The sequence below is a fragment of the Aphelocoma coerulescens genome, chromosome 3, assembly GCF_041296385.1.
Source record: "Aphelocoma coerulescens isolate FSJ_1873_10779 chromosome 3, UR_Acoe_1.0, whole genome shotgun sequence".
Lineage (NCBI taxonomy): Eukaryota > Metazoa > Chordata > Aves > Passeriformes > Corvidae > Aphelocoma > Aphelocoma coerulescens.
The window spans coordinates 100969707-100990544 of NC_091016.1; the positions used below are offsets into that span (position 1 = coordinate 100969707).

General features: G+C 39.1%; 1 protein-coding gene across 3 annotated transcripts in view; it reads right to left on the minus strand.

Annotated features, from left to right (window-relative positions):
* Nucleotides 1-20838, minus strand: part of MLIP (muscular LMNA interacting protein) — a 131505-nt gene that overhangs the window by 20259 nt on the left and 90408 nt on the right. For all 3 annotated transcript variants that reach the window (XM_069011420.1, XM_069011421.1, XM_069011422.1), the window contains 6 exons: nucleotides 17188-17253; nucleotides 17022-17105; nucleotides 16867-16926; nucleotides 15098-15142; nucleotides 12565-12609; nucleotides 6666-6791 (listed from right to left, as the gene is read on the minus strand). In XM_069011420.1, coding sequence (XP_068867521.1) covers nucleotides 6666-6791; nucleotides 12565-12609; nucleotides 15098-15142; nucleotides 16867-16926; nucleotides 17022-17105; nucleotides 17188-17253 — 426 coding nt within the window. The remainder of the gene's footprint in view (nucleotides 1-6665; nucleotides 6792-12564; nucleotides 12610-15097; nucleotides 15143-16866; nucleotides 16927-17021; nucleotides 17106-17187; nucleotides 17254-20838) is intronic.

A 20838-nucleotide genomic window follows, 5' to 3' on the forward strand; every position in this document is an offset into this window, starting at 1 on the left:
GTATTAAAATAGCCCAGTATTCCCGTCTGATTATTCTGTTTCCCAAAGAACAGCTGACATGATATACCAAAAAAGTACACTGTCTTAATTATCTTCAGACATCTTTTTCCTGATTTATTCACTTTTCTATTCAAATTTCTGAGTTTTTAGCATTGTTCTCATTAGCAACAGAAAATATGTATTTTCAGTATTTAAAAAATTGCTTTAGTGGTCCTATGAACTATTTGTTTGTTCATGTGAATGCTTTCAATGAACAAGGAAACTTGTCAAAAATATTTGATCGTAAAATCTTTTCTGCCTAAATAAACATGTCAGCCCAGTTCAGTAAACATTTAAGTAGAAATTTTGTTCTGTTTAAATCAGTCTCTCAGATGTGAAAAAGTGCTTTTGCTCAGGATGTCTCAAAGACAGAATGGAAGGTTGATTTTAGTTTTAGTTTTACTTCTAGTTCATCCTCATAAGTAGGTAAAATGGTAAATTCTATAAATCCCACAGGATGGAGGGGCCGGTATCAAACACTATTGACACTGCCTATTAACATAAATTATGCTTCTATTATGGGGAGAGAAAGGCATTTCCAGGTATTTCTTTGGAGTCTGACAGCTGATCAACATGTATTGTCTGCAGAGATGATACATTTTTCCAAATGACTTGACTCCCTGTCAAGTCTTGACTTTCCAGTCTCGACTCCCTGTCAAGTGTGCCCGTAACTAGTGACACGTATTTCACCCTGGTACTTCCCCTGAAGAGGAAACCATGACATAGCCTAAAGAAACAGCATATAATGCCTATGCTTTAACCTCTTGCATCCCAAAAAAAGCATGCTGTACATCTGAGTCCAATGATCTCTCCTGGCAACAAGGTTTGATCACTTGCAGTCAGATTCTGTGTTAGAAAAAGAGGATATGGAATGGATGCTTATGAATTTCCACAACTGATGCAGGGGCTGTCTTGTAAATGTAAATACCTTGTGCTAGCTGCTCTTCAAAAAGACTTCAGTTAAGGCATAGGACACAATTTTCACCTTAAAAAGCTCATTAGACAGCCCTGTTACCCACACACCTGGGACTACAGTGATTTTTGTCTAACTTCTCCAATGCTGTCTCAAAGAAGACAAAAATTTCAGCAATAACAGCATTCGCTTTGTACTGGCAGGAGACAACTCTTTGTCAGGATGACAGAGCCACTGGAAAAGTCTGTATTTCTCTCAGGTTAGCCTCCCTTCACTCAATCACCAAGAAAAAAAGAAATACCCCCCTACTTTAGTGTGGGTAAGTGTTAAAATTAATCTGAGGGATTATGAGGGACGAAATAGATTATTCCTGCTTTAAAGAGGAAATAGTTTGAATGAAGAGTGGCCTGTCCTAGCTAGTCTAGAGGAAGCAAGACCCAACACGAGCTGTGTCAAGGAAAGGAAAAGCTGTAATATCTCCAGGGAAGTTGGACACACAGGCTCATCTGAGATACATCTCCCATAGCACTTGCCAGCACTGAATCCTAATGACTCAGCTGAATTCTGCCTAGAATTAAAAGGATAACACCCTACAAAGCTCTTGAATCACACCACACTTGATGCTCACATTATTGTACAGAGTTGTGTCTGTAAGGGCTATAAGGATTCTCATGAGCATCACACATGAAGGAAGACAAGTAGCTGAAAGGTCCAGGGTTTGGACAGTGAGGGAGATGGATGGAGGACACAAAGGGGACTTAGTTGGAGGGATTAGTTTAGTTGAATACAGAGGGTGTAGGAGAGCAATCTTTTATGAAAAAAAAAAAAAAGGAAAAGTAAACAAAAACAGGTTAATGGGTGCAAAAAAAGTAGTTTGGGCAAAAAGCAGTGCTTGTCTTGCACCTTTTTATGTTTCATAGGACTAGATGGTTAACCAGGAAAGGTACTCAATTTTCATGCCAATACAATTGATCTACACTAAATATTTTCATTGGCATGAAAGTGCACACACAAAAACCTGCAGTAGATGTCCCATTAAACAAGTTACACTGGGGACCAGTGCATCTCCCTCCTGCAGCTCAACTGGTGCTCAAGTGACAAAAAAGGAAATCCCTGAAGGATCCTGTGCTAGGATAAAATGGTCATGTTGGGGGGATTTAATGAGGCAGTGGGCTGGGAACAAAACCAGTGTAAAAACAGTGTCTGAGAGGCAGAAAAGAAGGCTGTATCTGTGTGTGAGCAGGAGCACTTCAGGGTTTTCAACAAGACTTTTGAGACACTTAAGAGTTAAACCAGTGAAGGTGCATACACAATATTTTATGCTGTTCTAAGTTGTCGGTAGTTAATAGTGTTTCTGGTTAAGAAAACGCAATATGTGTGCTCTTTTTGCTCTTTTTAAAAGAATAAAATCCTTTTTAAAAAGAGATTTTCAAAAGATTTGGGGTAGGAGTCAAGGAGGCAGGTTTTGGCACACATCTTGCACTTAGATTTTGTCAAGGCTGTTGACACAATACATCCTGGATTCTCACCCAGTTGGCTGGCTGTCTAGACCAGAAACTCCCCTGTGCTGTGCCTTTGAGCTCAAGAACCAGAAAATTTGTGACAAGAGCTGTGATTAGTTCCAGCAGAAGCTAATGCATCACCCACCAAAAGAGTGAGCATGAGCAAACAACGGATCAGAGCTTGGCAGCAGCACAGCCACTTCACACCAGCCTTGCCTCCTGCCTGTGCCTCTTCAAAGGCACCAGTCCTGCTTCTGTTAATGATAAACCTTGGCAAACAGGTTGTACAAGTTCACACCAAGTGTAGCTAATATCTCTTTAGTTCATACTTACATTTCTCCTTCCCTTGCCCAAAGTAATTTCTTTTTTAAATGACAAAGGGGTCTGTGAACATTTTTGCTAATAAATATTTTCAAGCACACAAATTCTCTAACATTCATTATGAGTCATTTCACATAATTATGTAACAAAATGTCTAATCTTCCTCCAAAAAAGATTTTGTTCCCCCAATTTCAAATTAAAATCTTCATAAAGCTGTCATGTCAGCACTGCTTAGGAGTTATATCCACTTCCAGTGTATTTCATGGTTCTTTTTTGAATGAAGTTGAACATACTTATAAAATTCCTGGAATGTTACTGAAATGTCCTAAGAGGAAAAAAATTCTTTCTCATGATGGGAAAAATACAATCTCCAGTAAAGGCATCTAAAAATGTGGGAAGCTTAATACTGTTGAATTGGAACCTCAAAAATATTACACTCTGTCTGTAAAAAGTGTTTGAGGGGTGAATATCCACAAGATGACAGTAATACCAGTTGTATATGCCCTCAGGGGAAAAAGAAAAAAGGTGGCAGCATATGCTAACATGAAAAAAAAAAAAAAAAAGCCAAAATAAATTGGGATTTTTTTTTACTGGTACATGAGTAAATCTATGTACACTGTATGCAGAACACAGATGAAGAAAGATATTTGTGAGCTGAACTACATCCTTTCCAGGTGATCTTTACTAATTTAGATATTTTTTTCCTCTATTAATTACATTGGATTATTTGCATGAAATCATCTACCTGTTTAAGGGGAAATTACCATTTATTTTTAAGGGAAATGGACCTTTTCCACAAAGGGACAATTCTTAACGAAATGGAAAGCAAACAAGCTACTCTCTGGTGCACAGAAAACACAGTGTGTTCAACAGAGGGATGTGAAGCTGAAGGTCAGCACTTACAGCTGGCTGCATCATTATGTCTCAAACTGAATGTCACCCACAATAGTCACCAGTGCTCAGTGTCACACTGAGAGGTTTGGCAGGGCAGAGAGTTACTGCAGAGGTCTAAGAAAAATCGAAAGAGATAAATTAATAAAGCTGATGCCATCTGGAATCTCATCTACTCTCTAGCCTCCTTGAAGATGCAGTCTGAAAGGGTCTGTCCTTTCAAGATGGGCTACATGAAGGAGAGGCAGCAACGTTACCTAGAGAGGTTGTTGTCAGCAACGGAATTAGAAAGAAAGGAAAAGAAAACCCAGAGAAAGAGAGAGAATAGAAATGTAAGAGCTGGATCTCCCAGCATGACTGGGAAAATCTTAAAAGAAAAGCAGGGAAAATCAGTAACAGGATGAGCACTTTTGCCCACAGCCATAGTCGTGCTAAGGTCGTATCTGAGGACAAGTGGATTAGCACTGGCTCTTCCACAGGGAGCAGAATGCCTAGCTCCCAGTCTCCTAGTTTTAATTCCCAGCTCTTATATCCAGTCAAAGCAGTAAATTTACCCGATTTGGGTGGAATATTGGTAGGAACAACTCCCCCTCTTTGGAAGTCAGCCACCGTGCAGCCAAAAATGCTTTTACTGAGAGCAGGTGAAGGGGGAGAATGAGTCTTTAGTCTTTACGGGCTAAAAAAGCCCATGGTTAAAGACAGCCAGCGCAATTTTCAAGCTGTTGTCTTGGCACCAAGCCCAGTTCCACAGTCAATGCTGCAGCCCTCCTACAGGCACTAAAACCCCTTAGGAAAGTTTCACAGATGTTGCAAGATTGTGAACATCCTCACTTGGGCATCCAAGTCTCCTCCACCCACAGGAGATATAATATCAGCACAATGAAACTACTCTGGGAGGCAGGAGCTGAAATTAAGAGCATATGCTGTCTTGTTCAGCACTTTAGTGTTTTCCCTAGATCCACATATTATTGTACTATTAATTGTTCTATGGGACCACCACTAGAATCATACTGCCATTTCTCCCACAAACAAAATCAGTTTCTGTTAAGTGAATCCATCTGAATACAAGTCACTACTTCTTTTTTCAGAACAAAGATGTCTTAACAGAGATCTTCTAAATTAATAAGTATTTTATAGCAACTTGTAATATTACTTAGTTTAGGACAAAAATACCAAATTTATCAGTACTATAAGGCATATGACATAATTCTTTTAAATAAAGGAAGCAAAACTAAACCTATTAATTGTGAAATTAACTTTTCCATCTATTAAAGACAGTGCAGTATTTTTTTTTTGTTCATTTTAATGTGTAGCTTTTATATAAAATAATTTTGCCTTCTGTTGTAACAACAACATGGACTTATGCTGTTAGTATTTCAGTAATATGTGCCACAAGTAATTTATAAAGTGTAAGTTGATTGGTTTCCACAGTTAGCTTCAAATGTCATAATGCTTCAAGCTCTGGCAATAACCCCAGGTTTGCATTTGCCTGAAAAGATGAAGTTTGGTGATTACAGAATTCTTTCATCAGTAAAACTATAGCCAGCATAATCAGTGTCCAGCTCTGATGAAAGGAAGGTCTGAGCTGCCCCTGCCTTTGCAGGAAGGCTCTGCCGAGATGGCCTAGGGCAGAAGCTCTCTGGGAATAGCTCCAGATAACTCTCCAGCTATTTCATCCCAGGCAAATGGCAGCACAGTACCTTGGCATCAGAAGGTTTTCAGTAAGTTAAAGCATGAATAACTCACCATCAACTCACTTGTAGGCACTGAACTCAAATATTCACTGTCAACCTCAAAAGTTCAAAGTCAAATTGTAAATCACTATTTTTATTCATTTTTTCTTATATTTTATATAAACTCTACATTCTATAGAAACCTTCTGATGGTACCCATACATGTTGCTGGAACCCATTCCTACCACAATTATTTTCCTCTGCACTGCTGCAGTACTCTTGAGAAATTCTTAGATTTTTCTATATCAAGTCAGAGCTATTGAGAGGAATGGAAAGAGCTAAAATTAAAATCTTAATTAAATCCTGTTTTAAAAGGAAGAAGAGAGGGCTGCCATTGCTAAAATCTCTCATGTGACTAAAGAGGCATAGGAGTAAGAGAAATTCAATTAGTAAGGTATTTTATTCACATCGTGTCTAACAAGAGGACTACTGGCTTCATCTTACTCCCCTCCAGATGGAAGATTCAGAACACACTGGATAGGTTAGAGGGAACATTCAGATTATGTATCATATTTAAGGTTTATTTCCCAATATTGCACACAAACACAAATGCATGAGAAAAGGCTGTCACAGCCATTTCTCTCGATTTGCTCTGAGATAATGCCTCAAACATATCAGCAAAGTTCAAGATGTGTTTTTGCAAAGTGATCCTATGGCTTCATGCAGAGGGCTGTGAGAGAAGACAGCACCCTTGCTGCCCCACAGGCTGCCCATTAATGCCCATCACATGTGGTAGAACTGTACCCACAATCTGTGGAGGGACATGGACCTGGGAGAGGTATGGACCTGGGGGAGCTATGCACTGGAAGTGACACAGAAGCACACAGGAGCTCCTCTGCGGTCTCCCTTGGAGAGGAAGGCGTGAACCTTGCCCAGTCATTGCTGTCGTTTCTTTTCAGAGAGGATTCAGATCTCGGCCCCAGATGAAGGAAGCGCTTTCTAGTGGATCTGATCTAGACATCTCTTTGACAGGGAAGCACAGGATTTCAACTCTCTCTTTTACAATGCTTCTTACAGACATCATAAAAAGGTCCTCTCCTCAGCATACAGGTTTTTGCATCACCAGAAAAAAAATGGCCCTGTAGAAAGCCCAGCTGCCAATCTCAGCTTGAAGACTTTCCTTTAGGAGCCGGGTGCCCCTTGGGGAATCATCTAACTTTGCAAAAAAATGAAGGGACAAGGACAAAATAAGGATCTATGTTTATTCCTTCACCTTTAAGGAAACTAGCGGAGGCTACAAAATCCTTCAGAGTGAGAGCTACTCACCTGCTCAATATTTTGATCACTGATTTCTTCAAGGTACTTTTTAAAAGGATTGGGTTGATAGGGCTCCTCCTTTTGCTGTGCACTCTTTCCTTTCACCAGCGCAGGACGAATGACACCAGGTTTTGTCTTGACCCATAGCACATCCAGGAGAAAAGAGATGGAAGAAGAATAACATAAAATAATTTACAATTTACAGACTATTTGTTAGACAAGTCAATGCCAATGGGGAGGTACTGACTATATTTTTAAAAATTTTATTAATGACGCATTTCACCCCCAAAATTATTCACCAAAATTATTATGCTTCCTGGGATACTTCTAATACAGATTGTAGACAAAAGTGACAAGATCTGCTTTTAGGCACATAACTTCTTCATTGGCATGTGTTTATTACTGACAAAAAATAGGTACTGAGCTGTCAGACCACAGTTTTGGGTTTTGCTGGCTGGTTTTTTTCCGGCTGTTCAGCTGCAGCTTGATAAGTTCAAGTCACACTTGAGGCACAGCCACACATCTGCTTTCACACTGGGCTCCTCAAAAGAGTAACAGTGAAACAAGGAAGGACAACCCGTGATGCTGTTAACTTACACTCAGGCAGAAGCATGTTAGGAAAAACCTTTCTGGGGAATAATACCAGTGATTGTATGCTGGATTTTATAGAGTCATAGAGTCACTGAATCAAACAGGTTGGAAAAGACCCTTACAATCATTGAGTCCAACCATAAAACGAATACTGCCAAGTTCATAACTAAACCATGTACCTGAGCACTCCATCTGCACCACACTTTAAAGGTATCTTTTAAATATCTGCAGAATATTATGTCCAATGAGTGGAAATTTTAAGACAGAGTACCAAAAGTGGAGACATACTATTGATTTCAGGCACTGTAAATGATACAAATGTAGAATAGAATTGTTTAGATTGGAAGAGGCCTCTAAGATAATCGAGTCCCACCAGTAAATTATATCGCTAAGAGCCACATCTACACATCTTTTAAATATCCCCATGGATGGTGATTCAACCACTTCCCTGGGCAGCCTGAAGAAATTTTTCTTAATGTTCAGTATAAACTTTCCCTGACAAACTTGAGGCCATTTCCTCTTGTCCTATCACTACCTCACTACAGCCTCCTTTCAGGCAGTTGTAGAGAGTGATAAGGTCTCCCTGACCTTCCTTATCTCCTGGCTAAACAACCCCAGCTCCCTTAGCCCCTCCTCACAGGACTTGCTCCAGACCCTTCCCCAGCTCCATTGACTTTCTCTGGACTCACTCCAGCCCCTCAATGTCTTTCATGTAGTGAGTGGCCCAGAAATGGAAATAGGAGTTGAGGTGACACAGGATTTCCACTGGCGTCACCAGTGCCAAGTACAGGACAATCACTGCCCTGGGCCTCCTGGCCACACTATTGCTGATACAGGCCACGATGCCATGGGCCTTCCTGGCTACCTGGGCACATGCTGGCTCATGTTCAGCTGCTGTTGAACATGAGCCAGAACCCCCAGGGCTTTTCCCACCAGGCAGCTTTCCAGCCACTCTGCCCCCAGCCTGTAGCACTGCCTGGGGTTGTTGTGACCCAAGTGCAGGACCCAGCACTTGACTTTGCTGAACCTCATACAGTTGGCCTCAGCCCATTGGTCCAGCCTGTGCAGATCCCTCTGCAGAGCCTTCCTACCCAGAAGATCAACACTCAACTTGCAAACTGGCTGAGGGTGTATTAAATCCACTCATACAGATCATCAATAAAGATACTAAGCAGAACAGGCTTCAATACTGAACCTTGGGGAACACCCCTTGTGACTGGCCGCCAGCCAGATTTAACTCCTTTCACCACTCTCTGATCCTGGCCATCCAGCCAGTTTTTCACTCCAGCTCCCTCTGAGGTTCCCCCAGCTTGGGAAGCCCCTCTGTGCATGCCACTGGAGCATTCCACTGCCGATCATGCCAGCACCAGAGCCATTCACCTCAGTGACAGAGTGACAGTATCTTCAAGTGTTCAGTTGGAAAAGTACAATTTGAGAGAATCTGATCAGCATGAATACGTGATACCCATCATTTCAGACAAATTGGATTATTTGACCAAGAAAAAATTCCTTGGTTAGCAAGCAGTCAACCAAAAAATTTGACTATTAACTTCTCAATTTAGTATATCTGTGATTTTTTTGAATTCTTACAGTAAAATCTGACAAGATGGATTGTGGCATAAACTCTAAATGGAGGCTAAGGGATAATTTTAAAATAGACTTGTTCAGTGAGCCAAAAAAAAAAAAAAGGAAGAAAAAGTACACTTTCTCACTGGAATTTTAGTAGCCAAGTGTTCAAAGGTCTGTGATTGAATTTAAACTTTTAAATGAGTCAGTTGTATTCTTCTCTGTTATGACTAAGCCACAGAAAATGAATGGTCTCTATCACAACTTATATAGGTAACAACAGGACTGGTGCTGAGCTCCTTCTGTGGTTGCAGCACAGAGGGGAAGCTTGCCCAGCTCGGACTGAGGAATAGGTTTTGTCACAGCTCCCCATCACAGTATCCAGCTGGGTATAAAAATGCAGAGAAGAGACTTGATTCACTATTAGATTATTTATAAAATAAATATGTATACTTAATAACATCATGTTGTCTATTTATAAGAGCAATACACTTCAGGAGTCAGTCTGGAAAATAAAGAAGCTTATTATGAAAGTAAGCTTAAAATGATGCAGCTAAGATCTCTGGACGTAGCATGTAAACTGAGTCATGGATCACCTTAAAACAAGATCTGCAGGTATCCAACAAGGACAAGGCAAGAGAGGTCTCCATTGGAGGGGAGGGTGCAGAGGGTGTTTTGTGCTCTGCTTCTGCCCTGGGAAAGGACAGAGCAGAGCCCGGGGTCTGAGGTGAAGGCAGCAGAGGCAGGCAGGAGCACCTGGGAAGAGCAAGGCCCAGGGAATAAAATATCTTCCCTTAGACTTGTGTTTTATCCTCTCCCTCCTCTCCACAGATTGGGGCCCTTTCATTTGCCTCATCAAATAAGAAAAATATTCAACTGAAAGCAAAAAAATCAGCTGTGAAGGGATACTAATTGTTTTTAAAGAGTAGTAACTGTCAAGCTGCATAAAAAATGTTTTCATTACAAAGATCAACTTTCTGAAAGATGCAGTGCTCATTTAATGAATTTATATTTCATTAATATATCTTTGTAGGATTCACCAAAAAATACTTACTTTTCTATCAATATTTCTGAAAAGCATCCCTAAAATATCTGGCTTTCAACAGGAAGGTAAATATAAATCTAAAAACAAAGGTGCAGTTGTTATCAAGTCATCATTATGCAGAAGAAGGACCTGTGGCCTTCTAGCACTCCTCCACACCATGTAACCACGCAATTAAAAGCCCATTGTGGTACCTGAAATCATCAAGGATAAGCTATTCTCCTTTTGTAAGAAACCTCTTCCAAAAGCATGCTGTAGAAATGCTTTTAAGGAAGCATTTTCTAAACGACATCGTGTACTCAAGTGCTGACTGAGTCATATGTTTATGACTGACTCTGCTACCAGAATGAGAGATATCAGCCAGCTACCAGAATTCTAAACACTTTATTAGCACTCTGACAAGCTATATAAAGTCTTTGATCCAAAACTAAGATCTTGAATGATGGCAGATGTCACAGCTGACATGCTGAGAAACAATCTACAACTAAGTTTTGCCGAGGAAACTGTTGGTGTTCCTACAACAACATCAAAAAATGGTAAAGGCTGTTATGGTAGCACTGGGCTGCCATTGCATGGGTACAGAACTTTCAGCAAATTATACGGGGCCAAGGCACAAGTTCCGGAGCAGACCCATAATCAGTGATACTGGCCCAGTGCCAGGGTATTCTCTGGCATGGTTTTGGCCCAGGTCAGCAAGTGCACAGTTAAAAATAAGCCAGGGTGCCTCCCCATAGGCAGTACGGATATGGCCACCCTCCTTCAGGAACAGAAGGTATTTCACATGAAAATGAGCCTTGCATGATATCTGTCTGAAGTCAGAAGACTGAACATCGGCAGATGTATGGGCATGTTCACCTCTACTTTTCTCCCCTGTTATTATAACACTGGTTGCCCCTGAGATCTTGCTGAAACTGGTGGGTCAGGTCCCAGTTGCAACCCCATTCCATCAGTGACAGAACAAGAAGGATTTGCTTGAAACTGAAAGAGGGTAGGTTTAGATTAGGTATTAGGAAGAAATTATTTACTGTGAGAGTGGTGAGGCACTGGAACAGGTTACCCAGAGAAGTTGTGGATGCCCCAACCCTGGTCAGGTTGGATGGAGCTCTGAGCAACGTGGTCTAGTGAAAGCATCCCTGTCCACAGCAGCAGAGTTGGAACTAGTCACAAAGGGAGTTCCTCAGAGATCTGCTTGGGAATCTGGGCTTTGAATTATGGATGCAGATCAGCCAGAAAAGAGTGTCTGGCAAGGTGACAAAGTTTGCTGGTAATACTGATTAGGAGAGTAAAAACAAAGTATCAGTGCAAAGGGTTACCAACAGATCTTACAATACTGAGTGAATGAATGATAAAAGGCAGGTGAAACACAACTGAATTCAGCATTGATACATTTCACAGCAAAAAATTAAACTACATCCTAAATTTGTTCATGCTCATGCACCAATTAACTAATTAGCTGAGAAAACAGCTCTCACTACTCAGGAAATATATCTTGGCTTTATTGTGTACAGTTCTGTGCAAACATTGGCTTGCTGCTCAATGCATGTCAGAAGAACTAAATAAAGTACTATAAGGGGTTAAGAAAGGAATAGAAATCGCAATAAAGGACCTTATCACACCCTCGTGTAAATTGGAAGTTCTGTATTCAGAGCTATACAAGAGCAGTCTATGGTTTTAGTCTCCCAATCACAAAAACAAAAACCTGAAAAAGATAAAGAAAAGGGCAAGAAGGATCAACAGTGATATGGGACAGACTTTTCAAAGAGTGACCATGGAATTTTCAATTTTCTACAAGAAACAGAGATGACTGGTAGTGTATTATTCTTAATACCTAGAAAATAACTGATGTTACTTATAAAGTGAAGAAATAAATATTAATTGCTGTTTCAGTACAAGAACTGAGGTCAAGTCATAGGTTTAAAACAAAGAAATAAAGTACTATTTTGCACAATGCATAATTACAAAGTAAAGCCTATGGATAGAGGATGTTATAAAGACCAAAATATAACAATATTCAAAAAGTAACTGGAAAAAATCATGAAAGAAGACACATTCAGATTGCTAGGCAGAAGAAATTGATTGAAGAAGTCCCTAAGATTCCATTAGTTGAAATACAAGGGGAAAAATTCTCATCCACATCTCTTTTCTTCCCTAAGCACTCATTAGTGGTCACTGTCACTTGGGCAGGTTTCATGATTTCTCTTCTGACTCTTCTTCAGAAAGTTTGGCTCCAACAAGATGAAATTGTGATCAGAGCTAAAATGAACATCTGATACATAATCTCACTTTCTGACTTTACCTTACCCTTGTTTTTCGCTAGTTAAAGCAGCTTTGATGTAAAACAGTGTAAGAAGAAAATAGATGCTAGAGTCTTCTTGCATTCAAACAAAACTGAAGAAGTGGAATATTTAAAGATTCCAAGAACCAGCAGCAGACTCTACTGCTGTCATAGACCTCAAGATTAAGCATGCCTCTGTAGTTTGGCATTTGGCCCACGGGTTTACAAGTAGCGTCAGGATTTATAACTTCTTAAACAGGTGTGTATTCAGCACAGAAAGAAAAGCAATACAGCTCTGTAGAAGCAATTCAGCTTTGTAAAAAGATATTGACAGCAGCTTTTTTCAAAGGACTAAGAAAGCAAATAATACTTAATAAAATTTTGTGCTTGTGCAAATTTTGAAAAGCAGTGTATCACAGCTGTGCTATACATACCAGCTGACTCTCAGTTACTATAGGCACCGATTTGTAAAGGTTGGCCTGCAAAAAAGATGAATATATACAGTATCATATGCAGTATCTTTGTGATTATAATGATGACAGAAAAAAAATCCAGGTACAGCCCTAGGCTCAGCTTAGCTACAGAAGCTTTTCCCACCGATGCAGCGATATGACAGAATATAAAACATTCTCATTTCCAGTTTATTTCTAGATATAATCAAATACCTGTTAAGATCTTAGGGATTCTTTTTTCCAAGTGCAACAAAATTTCCCTTTTTCATCTTGATCTAATAGTGAAATTTAAATCTTATTATCCTGAGCCTGCCATTGGTTGTTAATTTGCAGCATCAATGTTATTAACATTATGAATAGTACTGGGTTGACTACCTTCTCAATCTTTTCTAACTTTACAGTAGGAGAACCAGAACAATCCTACTTAAGCATACATGTCAGTAATATGGACATCCATTTTTCCAGTTAATCAGGAGAAATTCCTATCTAGAGAATCATTATATTATTAAAAATCAGTGGTATCATCCCTAAAGCCAAGAGAGATGCATTATTATTCAATGATGAATGGGATCATATCAAAGATCATACAGGTTTAAAAGTTGTTGAATTATAACTGTAGTACTTAGCTGTCAGCAGGTGTACACTGAAGTTAGTTTTCATATTTTTATACACTCCCTTGCTACTTGAACAATCACTTACATCCTTAAAAGGTTCTGAAGTGCATGAGAAGAGAAAAGATAGCTGAGGCCAAGGCAAATCTGTAACATTTTAATTGTTAAATGGCAAGCTATCCCAACATACTTGTACAATCTACTACTCAATGTAACCTATTGAAGTAATTAGCAATATTCCCATGTGTGCATATATATATCTTTATATGTGGTAATTATAAATACTTTAGCATTACTCATAAACAAATTTAAGCTCCTCTTTTAACCAAAAATGCCCTCAAAGCAACATTTTGATGAGCATCCCAATATTAGATATCATAAATACAAAAAGAAGACAAGTCTATGGGAAACCACTTCTGTGTGCCCTTTTCCTAAGGGTCAGAGGACAAACTACCTCCTGGATTATTAACTGGGGCAGAAATAGCCTTTTTATATCCTACTAAGGAAGAAGAGCAAAAGAGGGGGAAAGAGCTGTGATGCACCTATGCTGTTATAGACACCTGATACATCCCTCAGGAGACTGCTGCAGAGTACAGCAATGGCAGAGCACAGGAGAGCCTGGACCCATCAAGCTCAGGCACCACAGCCCAGCCTGGAGACCCCCGTCTGTCTCCTGACACTCAAAAAATTCAACACACTTGCAGAATTTATAGGAAAGATTAGCCTACCAATAATCCTCTGTGTTATTCCCAAACACATTTTTAAATATTGATTTGTTCATTCATCTAGAAAGTTCTGGTGGAGACTGAAAAAGAAGTAAGGGTGATTTTCCATACCAGCAAAGAGAAACTGGTTGTATCCCTAGGCATCCCTAAGCTGGATGCCTGAATTCATGGTAAATATTAGCCCCAGTTTTGAGAGCTGGAGATCTGCATTGGAATGTTATTTAATACACTCTGTTCTCAAAGACTACCTCTGAAGTACACTCTTTTATTTCATTAAAAAGCTCTCTTCTGATATTCTTCCTAATTAGTCTGAGCCAGCACAATCTGCCAAGCAAAAAAATCACAGTATGCAATAAAATATGCATACTGCCACACTCAGGAAGCAAAATTGAATTGATCAGTCAAGCATTGTGCTGGCATAAAACTGGGAGACCTCTATTGCTTTGCCAGCACTGCTTTGATTTGACGTTCAATAGAAATGCTGAATGATGAATAGTAAGCTGAGATTTCTCACCACATGACTAGACGAGTTGCAAGTAGAATGTGGAACCTGCAATAACTGTGTATGCTAGAGAGAATTAAAATGTTCATTGAGTTTAATGTCTCAATAATTGGACAAATGACTCAATATAGATATATTCATCATATGTTGGAATGTGTGTGTACGTGACAGAACAGCTTCTATTCATCTAAACTGTTGGTTTTCAGCCAGCTCTGTACCTTGGAAAGAAAAGTTTGGATCAACCCCAAATTCTGAAGGATAAGAAAGAACTAAAGGACTTCTACCAAAACAAGTCCCCTACAGTGCAGTGTGAGTCCAAAGAAATGCAACCTTCAGGACCTATAACAAACAGTCTGTTTACCAAACAGCCAAACTCTTGCCCCAGCCTTGAAGGAAACAACAACAAAGTGTGTGAGGAAATTAATTTTAATATCATATTCATACAGGTAAAATTATCAACAGACACAGCAGTGAAGAGACTCCAGCCATGATGGATTTACTACAGGGAAGACACCTCAATTCTCAAATGCCAACACTCTTATACACGTGCTTGTCTGGGTTAGTCAACACCTGATATCACAAGTAGATGCTTGTTCAGACTCACCCAGTATCGTTTAGGAGCAGACAAAGTAAGCATTTCTGCATGCAAAATATAGAGCAATTGTAAAAGTACTTACATATCTGGTTTCACGCCCAGCTGCTCTCTGCAGTGTTGTTGACATCTTGTAAGAAAAAAAAAATAGATGTATGATCAATATATTGTGTTACTCTGAACAGTAACCCTAAGAGATTTTCAACATTCTGAGAATTTATTAATTGCTCAAATTCAGGAAAACTTAAGTTTTCCAGAAAGATTCATACCATACGTGAGACTAAGGCATATTTAAGTTTTGCTTGTATATTTCCTGTAGAAAATGCTACTTAATTTTACTTCTCAAAAACATCGATCCTGCTTTATTGAGGATGGCATTTAACATGAGAACTCTCATAACAAAATGCTTATTATTAGATAGCCATAGGTATCGTTGCTCCATGAAATTTAAGTTACATTTGCTCACAAAATACCCTAAAATATTACCTCTCTGTGCTCTCATTTGCAAGAACTTGCTTTAATTTGACTAATCCATAATAATTCTAAGGCAGTTAATTATCAGCTCTTTTTTTCTTTCATGTCTATGACCTTTGTTTACCCTCTGTTAAGCACTTTTTGACCTCATTCTGAGATCTTCACCACTTTTAGCTTGGTCCCTATGCTACATCCTGTTAAGCCCACCTTTTTCCCCCCCCTTTGTTTGATATCATGACTGCTTAAAGATGCCTTCCATTCTCAATTGCCCAAGGAAGTGGTTGTTGGATACTATAATTCAGCTTAGTAGCAGCATTTTAATCACTTCAGATTCTTCAGGCATTAGAAAACACTCTCAATAACAGTGTCTGCCCATCCTTCAGCTGCTATCACATTTCTGTCTTTCAGACTCTAGGAGTCTAATTCACTGCTGCATGCTGATTGACAGAAGTAATTTCAATTTCAAAAATGAAAATTAAATTTGAATTGTATATTCAATATAGCCACTCAGAAATGCTGGACCAGTGCCCTATTCTTGCATGGTGGACTGGACATTCAATGTGATATTTTGAATGGATCAACTTTTTGATGTGTTCATCTGCCAGAAATTCCTTTCCTCCCACTTTTAGTTGGGTATCCTCCATTTTCACTTTCTGATAGCTACCACGAGCAACTTAAATTTACCTGGAGGAAACTGAATACAGGACCTTCTTCCCCTGGTTAGCCATCCTTCTGAACTCAGAAGGCACATCAGTATAACTTAATGAAAACAGAAGTTTAGAAATAGAGAATTAACCCTGCCTCTCACTACCTATTTTTTAGTTATCCAGGAGAAAGAGATGTTGCAGACATCCTCCTTCTGGGAGTGGTGAGACTTAAAATGAAATCAGAACCTCAGAGCAAGTCCAATTGTTAATTGAATACTGCCATTATTTGAAAATAAATAATGATCTTGAAAAAAACCCTATGTTCTGGAAGATGCTTCCAGCCATTGAAGCTAGAAACATTGGTTGCTTTGTAGTAAGGACATATGGATGGAATGAAATCTGGGAGAAGGCCAGAGACCCTGCCATAAGGCAGGCAAGGTATGAGAGATTTTTAGCCTCTGAAGCCTTAATAAACTGTTTCTCTTTCATAATATATCTCCTTATGACTTCAGGAAAGCATCCTGCAGCAAAGACTGCATTGACTCCAGGGCTACAGTTCTGTCCTTCCATGCTTTTTTAACTGCAAAACACTTCTGATGTTGCATTTCTCACCTGCAGCTTTGTGTTGCCATTGGTTTTACTGTAGCAGCAGTCTCTACTGCCTGCTGATTTTGCCTGCCTTGATATGTACCTGAAAAGAGCCCTTGCTGTGGAGGTGGGCTTATTCATTTACCTTGCCAACATCTGACTCCGTGCTCATCTGCAGAAAACTTGGAGAAGACTCACACCGGCGCTGGAAAATTATTTTCAACACAGAATGGACATATTAATGACAAGAGACATAATGAAAAGAAGATAATAAATCCATTCCATGTACTGATGGGATACCATAGTCAATGGGTCCTGCAGGACTTGATCAATGACAGCACACAGCTCTTCTGTCTGTTGTCTGAGCTGGGCAGGGGAGCACATCTGAAAAGGGAGGATGGATCACTCAGTTAACCTTTGCTTTTTGCTTTCAAGTATAGACCTGAAAGATAAATAACATCACTACCTCTGAATGAGTGTCCAAAGCAGCTCCTTCAGTCACACCAGCAGGCTTGGTCGGCTCTTCTAATGCCTGCAATTCAAGAGGTATTGGTGTGATACCAAGCTGAAAATTTTAAAAACCAAGCAAACATGCGCTTTTTGCAATACTGTTTCCAAAGGTGGCACTTCCTCTATCACCATGGAAAGATGGGAAAAAAAGAAAAAGTTACAGGCCTAGTGATGTTCTACAGGTTACTACCACCTGATTCAGAATGTAGATATGGGTTTACAGAGAAGAGAGTATTCAAGCAGGGTGAATCATCTCTTCTTTTGAAGGTCAGAAGCTACCAGTTCAAATTGTCTTCTCCTTCAACAATATCCCCTCCTTCACAGTAAATGTGACACAGTGAGTGTGCACTCTGCTGCCTGCCATCGGAGACCCACCAGCTGTGAGCACGTGGACAAGGCAGGGACCCAAACACACAGGAGGCCCTTTCTTTTCCTTAAGTAGATGTTTCCTATAAAAATTGTCTCCTGTTTAAAGGGGATGGTGATTTCACCTTGCAACAAAAATAGTGTCTGACATTCTTGGGTTTTAGCCTGAAATCAGAAATGTACAAAGCAAATTATGCTCTATGCTCTATTTGTGATCTCACACTAAGCAGATATGCAATCTCTCCAAAACAAAACACAAGCTTCTTGTGCTTGGCTATACAGCTCACTTTCCTATGCCAGTACTTGGAGCAGGTTTGAGAACAGTGGAAATCAGTTTGCTGATCTCTTCACTTTATAAGGGTCACAAAACACTCTCAAAATCCAAAATCCACTGCTCTGTTCCCTTTTCATCTTTGTCCAGCATCTGTGAAGCACATTCTCCCTGCCATCATCCATTTTTGCTTTGAAGTGATTTTCAAATAGACACCGTGCTGAGACCAAAAATTACTCTGGAAGCCTGCTGATGTGTCTGCTGAAGTTGGACTACAGGGAATGGAACTGCAGGGTTTGTGGAATTTTTTTGTTTAACACATTATGGTTTTGTAAGGTTTCGTTTTGTCAATTTTTTTTAAGTATAAGAGAAAAAAAGAGCATTTCAGTAAAGCCCTTTTTTCATGCATGTGGGATTCTGCAGGAATGGACTGGTCCCAGTGAGGTGGGTATGAGGGCTGCCAAATACAGGAGACTATGTGCAGCTGTGAGGGAAATGTCAGAATCTTTAAAAAATAAAAAAGAAAATAGGCATACTTATTTCTGAGTTTTACTTTGCTGAGTACATTTGATTTCTTTCCTTGTCCAGCTACTTGCAGCATACATCTATGTACACCTAAGTGAAAAGTTAATGACAATTTACTTTTAATATTATTCTAATACCATCCACAAATGATCTTGCACAAAAGCACATTTATGGAACACCATGCCTTCTACTAAAATTAAAAGTAGTTGCTTTCCAAACATTTCTTCCTTTCTCTCCATCTCTCGACAAATGGGTTGGCCTTAGAGTAGATGTAGTTCAAAAGGTAAAAAGTAAAAGTGATTCACTTTAATATACAGAAATTAACGTAATCTTATCCCGAGACAGACCATGAAAAGACAAATAGCCTTTCTCATCTCTGCAGTCTCATCATTGTTACCCAGCTAGAGTTTCAAAAAGACAAACAGAAAGTTCTGTCAAAGAGGAGGGCTCAGCTAAGGAGAACTCAGCACTGCACTCAAGTACAGTGGCCCTGGTTCAACTTCAGGCAATATTACATCCTTCTGGTAAACTTAAAATGAAGCAATAAAATTAAGTAGAGAGTAATTTCAGTAGCTATTAGGGTTGGGATTGACAAAGCAGCCTGTTGTAGAGGGATGATGAGTTTGAATCTGAGTTAGGAAAAAAGAAAACTTTTAATCAATCATGGGTTTGGAATGGGGAAATATCTCAGCTTCTCAAAATCCCCAAGAAACCAGTAAGATATTAGACCTAACAAAGGAATTGTTAAGAAAAAACTACATGTTTCTGTTTCATATTCACTTCACCAGAATAGTGGGTGAATGCAATCAAGGGTAAGAAACAACTAGCCTGAAGATTTGGGGGAATCTTTCTATAGGAATTACAGCTGCATCCAAAGGTCTCTGTTCCGAACCAAGACTAGCTAATTTAAGAATTCATCATTTTCAGTAGAAACTGAGTTCCCAAATATCTTTCCATTTTGGAGCCTTCAGTGACTAAGGAATTTGGGTGAGCACAGCACCTGAGGTCTGTGTCCTCCACAGTCCTTCTGAGATCCAACCATCATGCAGGAGCCACACTAGAAAAAGCTGCAGTGTTCTCCCTTTCTGTACCTTTGGGAAGAGAAAATTTTAATTTTCAAACCAATTAATCTAATTTTATTCACTCTTTCACCTCTTTAATTCATCTTTTTTTCTTTCTTTTTTCTTTCCCTTATTTTTCATTTTATCTTATTTGAACAGCTGAGTCCTCCAAAGAAAGAGAAGAAACGGGAAACTATACTTTCTATAACTATCCCTATCACCTCTACAAAGATAAATGGTTCTGTTTAACCTGTTGTTAGCTTTTCAAAACACGTCTCAATTCTTTTTTTTCAACATGCCTTCTTTTTTATTTTCACTTTCCACATAGAAAAAAAATTGAGATAAAAATGTACAACTACTTTTTTTCAAAATTACTGGTGTTATCATGCAAAAATATGATTAATTTAAAACAGTAGTGCTATCTACATGCTGCTGATTAGCACTATCAACAGTATTCAAGATTCTCTTCCTGGGCTGATGGTCTAACAATATCAGAAGTGGAACATTCTTATTTAGATATTCAAATTTTTGATTATATATGAAACAACAGTGGTACCAAAATTTAAAAGAAGATTGTAGTTTAGATAATGAAAATGTAAAGCAATTTGTATGAAATAACCATGTGGTGAATCACTAATTTTTTTGCCATGAAAAGGGCAACTTTGAGGGTGTGATGCATTTGTGCCATTGACATCATTGATGACTACAACCCTTCCCTCCTCTTTCTTCCTTTTTGAGTGCTAAAATTTTATCAGAGCTGAAAGGATACTGGTAAATGATCCAAACACAATCTCCAGTATTTTGTTAGAAGACTGAAATGTCTTGGTTACATATAGGAAATATAGAACATTAATTCATCCACCAGTAGACCACATCAATAGAAAAAGAAAAAACTAATTTTGTGACCTAGATCTGACATAGCTTTCTTCTTCCTGTATTGTGAAAACCCTGGACTGAGCATGTTTTTCTCCCATCACTATCTTTTCCTAAGCCCTCAACACATGCAAAAAAATCCCACTGTGTAATGGAACTTCACATACCATTAATTCCTTTAACTTATTTCTTGAAGATTCTGGGGGATTATACTGAAAATTTTACTGAAATTATACAGACTATTTTCTGTCTTATAAAATAATACTGAAAACTGCAAGGGCCATGAAAACTGAGGGCGCTCATAGGCTGCTCCCACATTGGCACATTTGGTTATTATTACAGACAAAGTAGATCTTTCATTTATTCCTACAACTGCACAAATTATTGCCTTTCTTTCTTACCATAATTTTTCTCTAGCCTTGAGAAACACTTTGGTGTAAGCACATAATGTGAATGCAAGAAATTCACCTAGTAAGTGCACACCAGAATTATTTGGGGAAAATTAAAATCT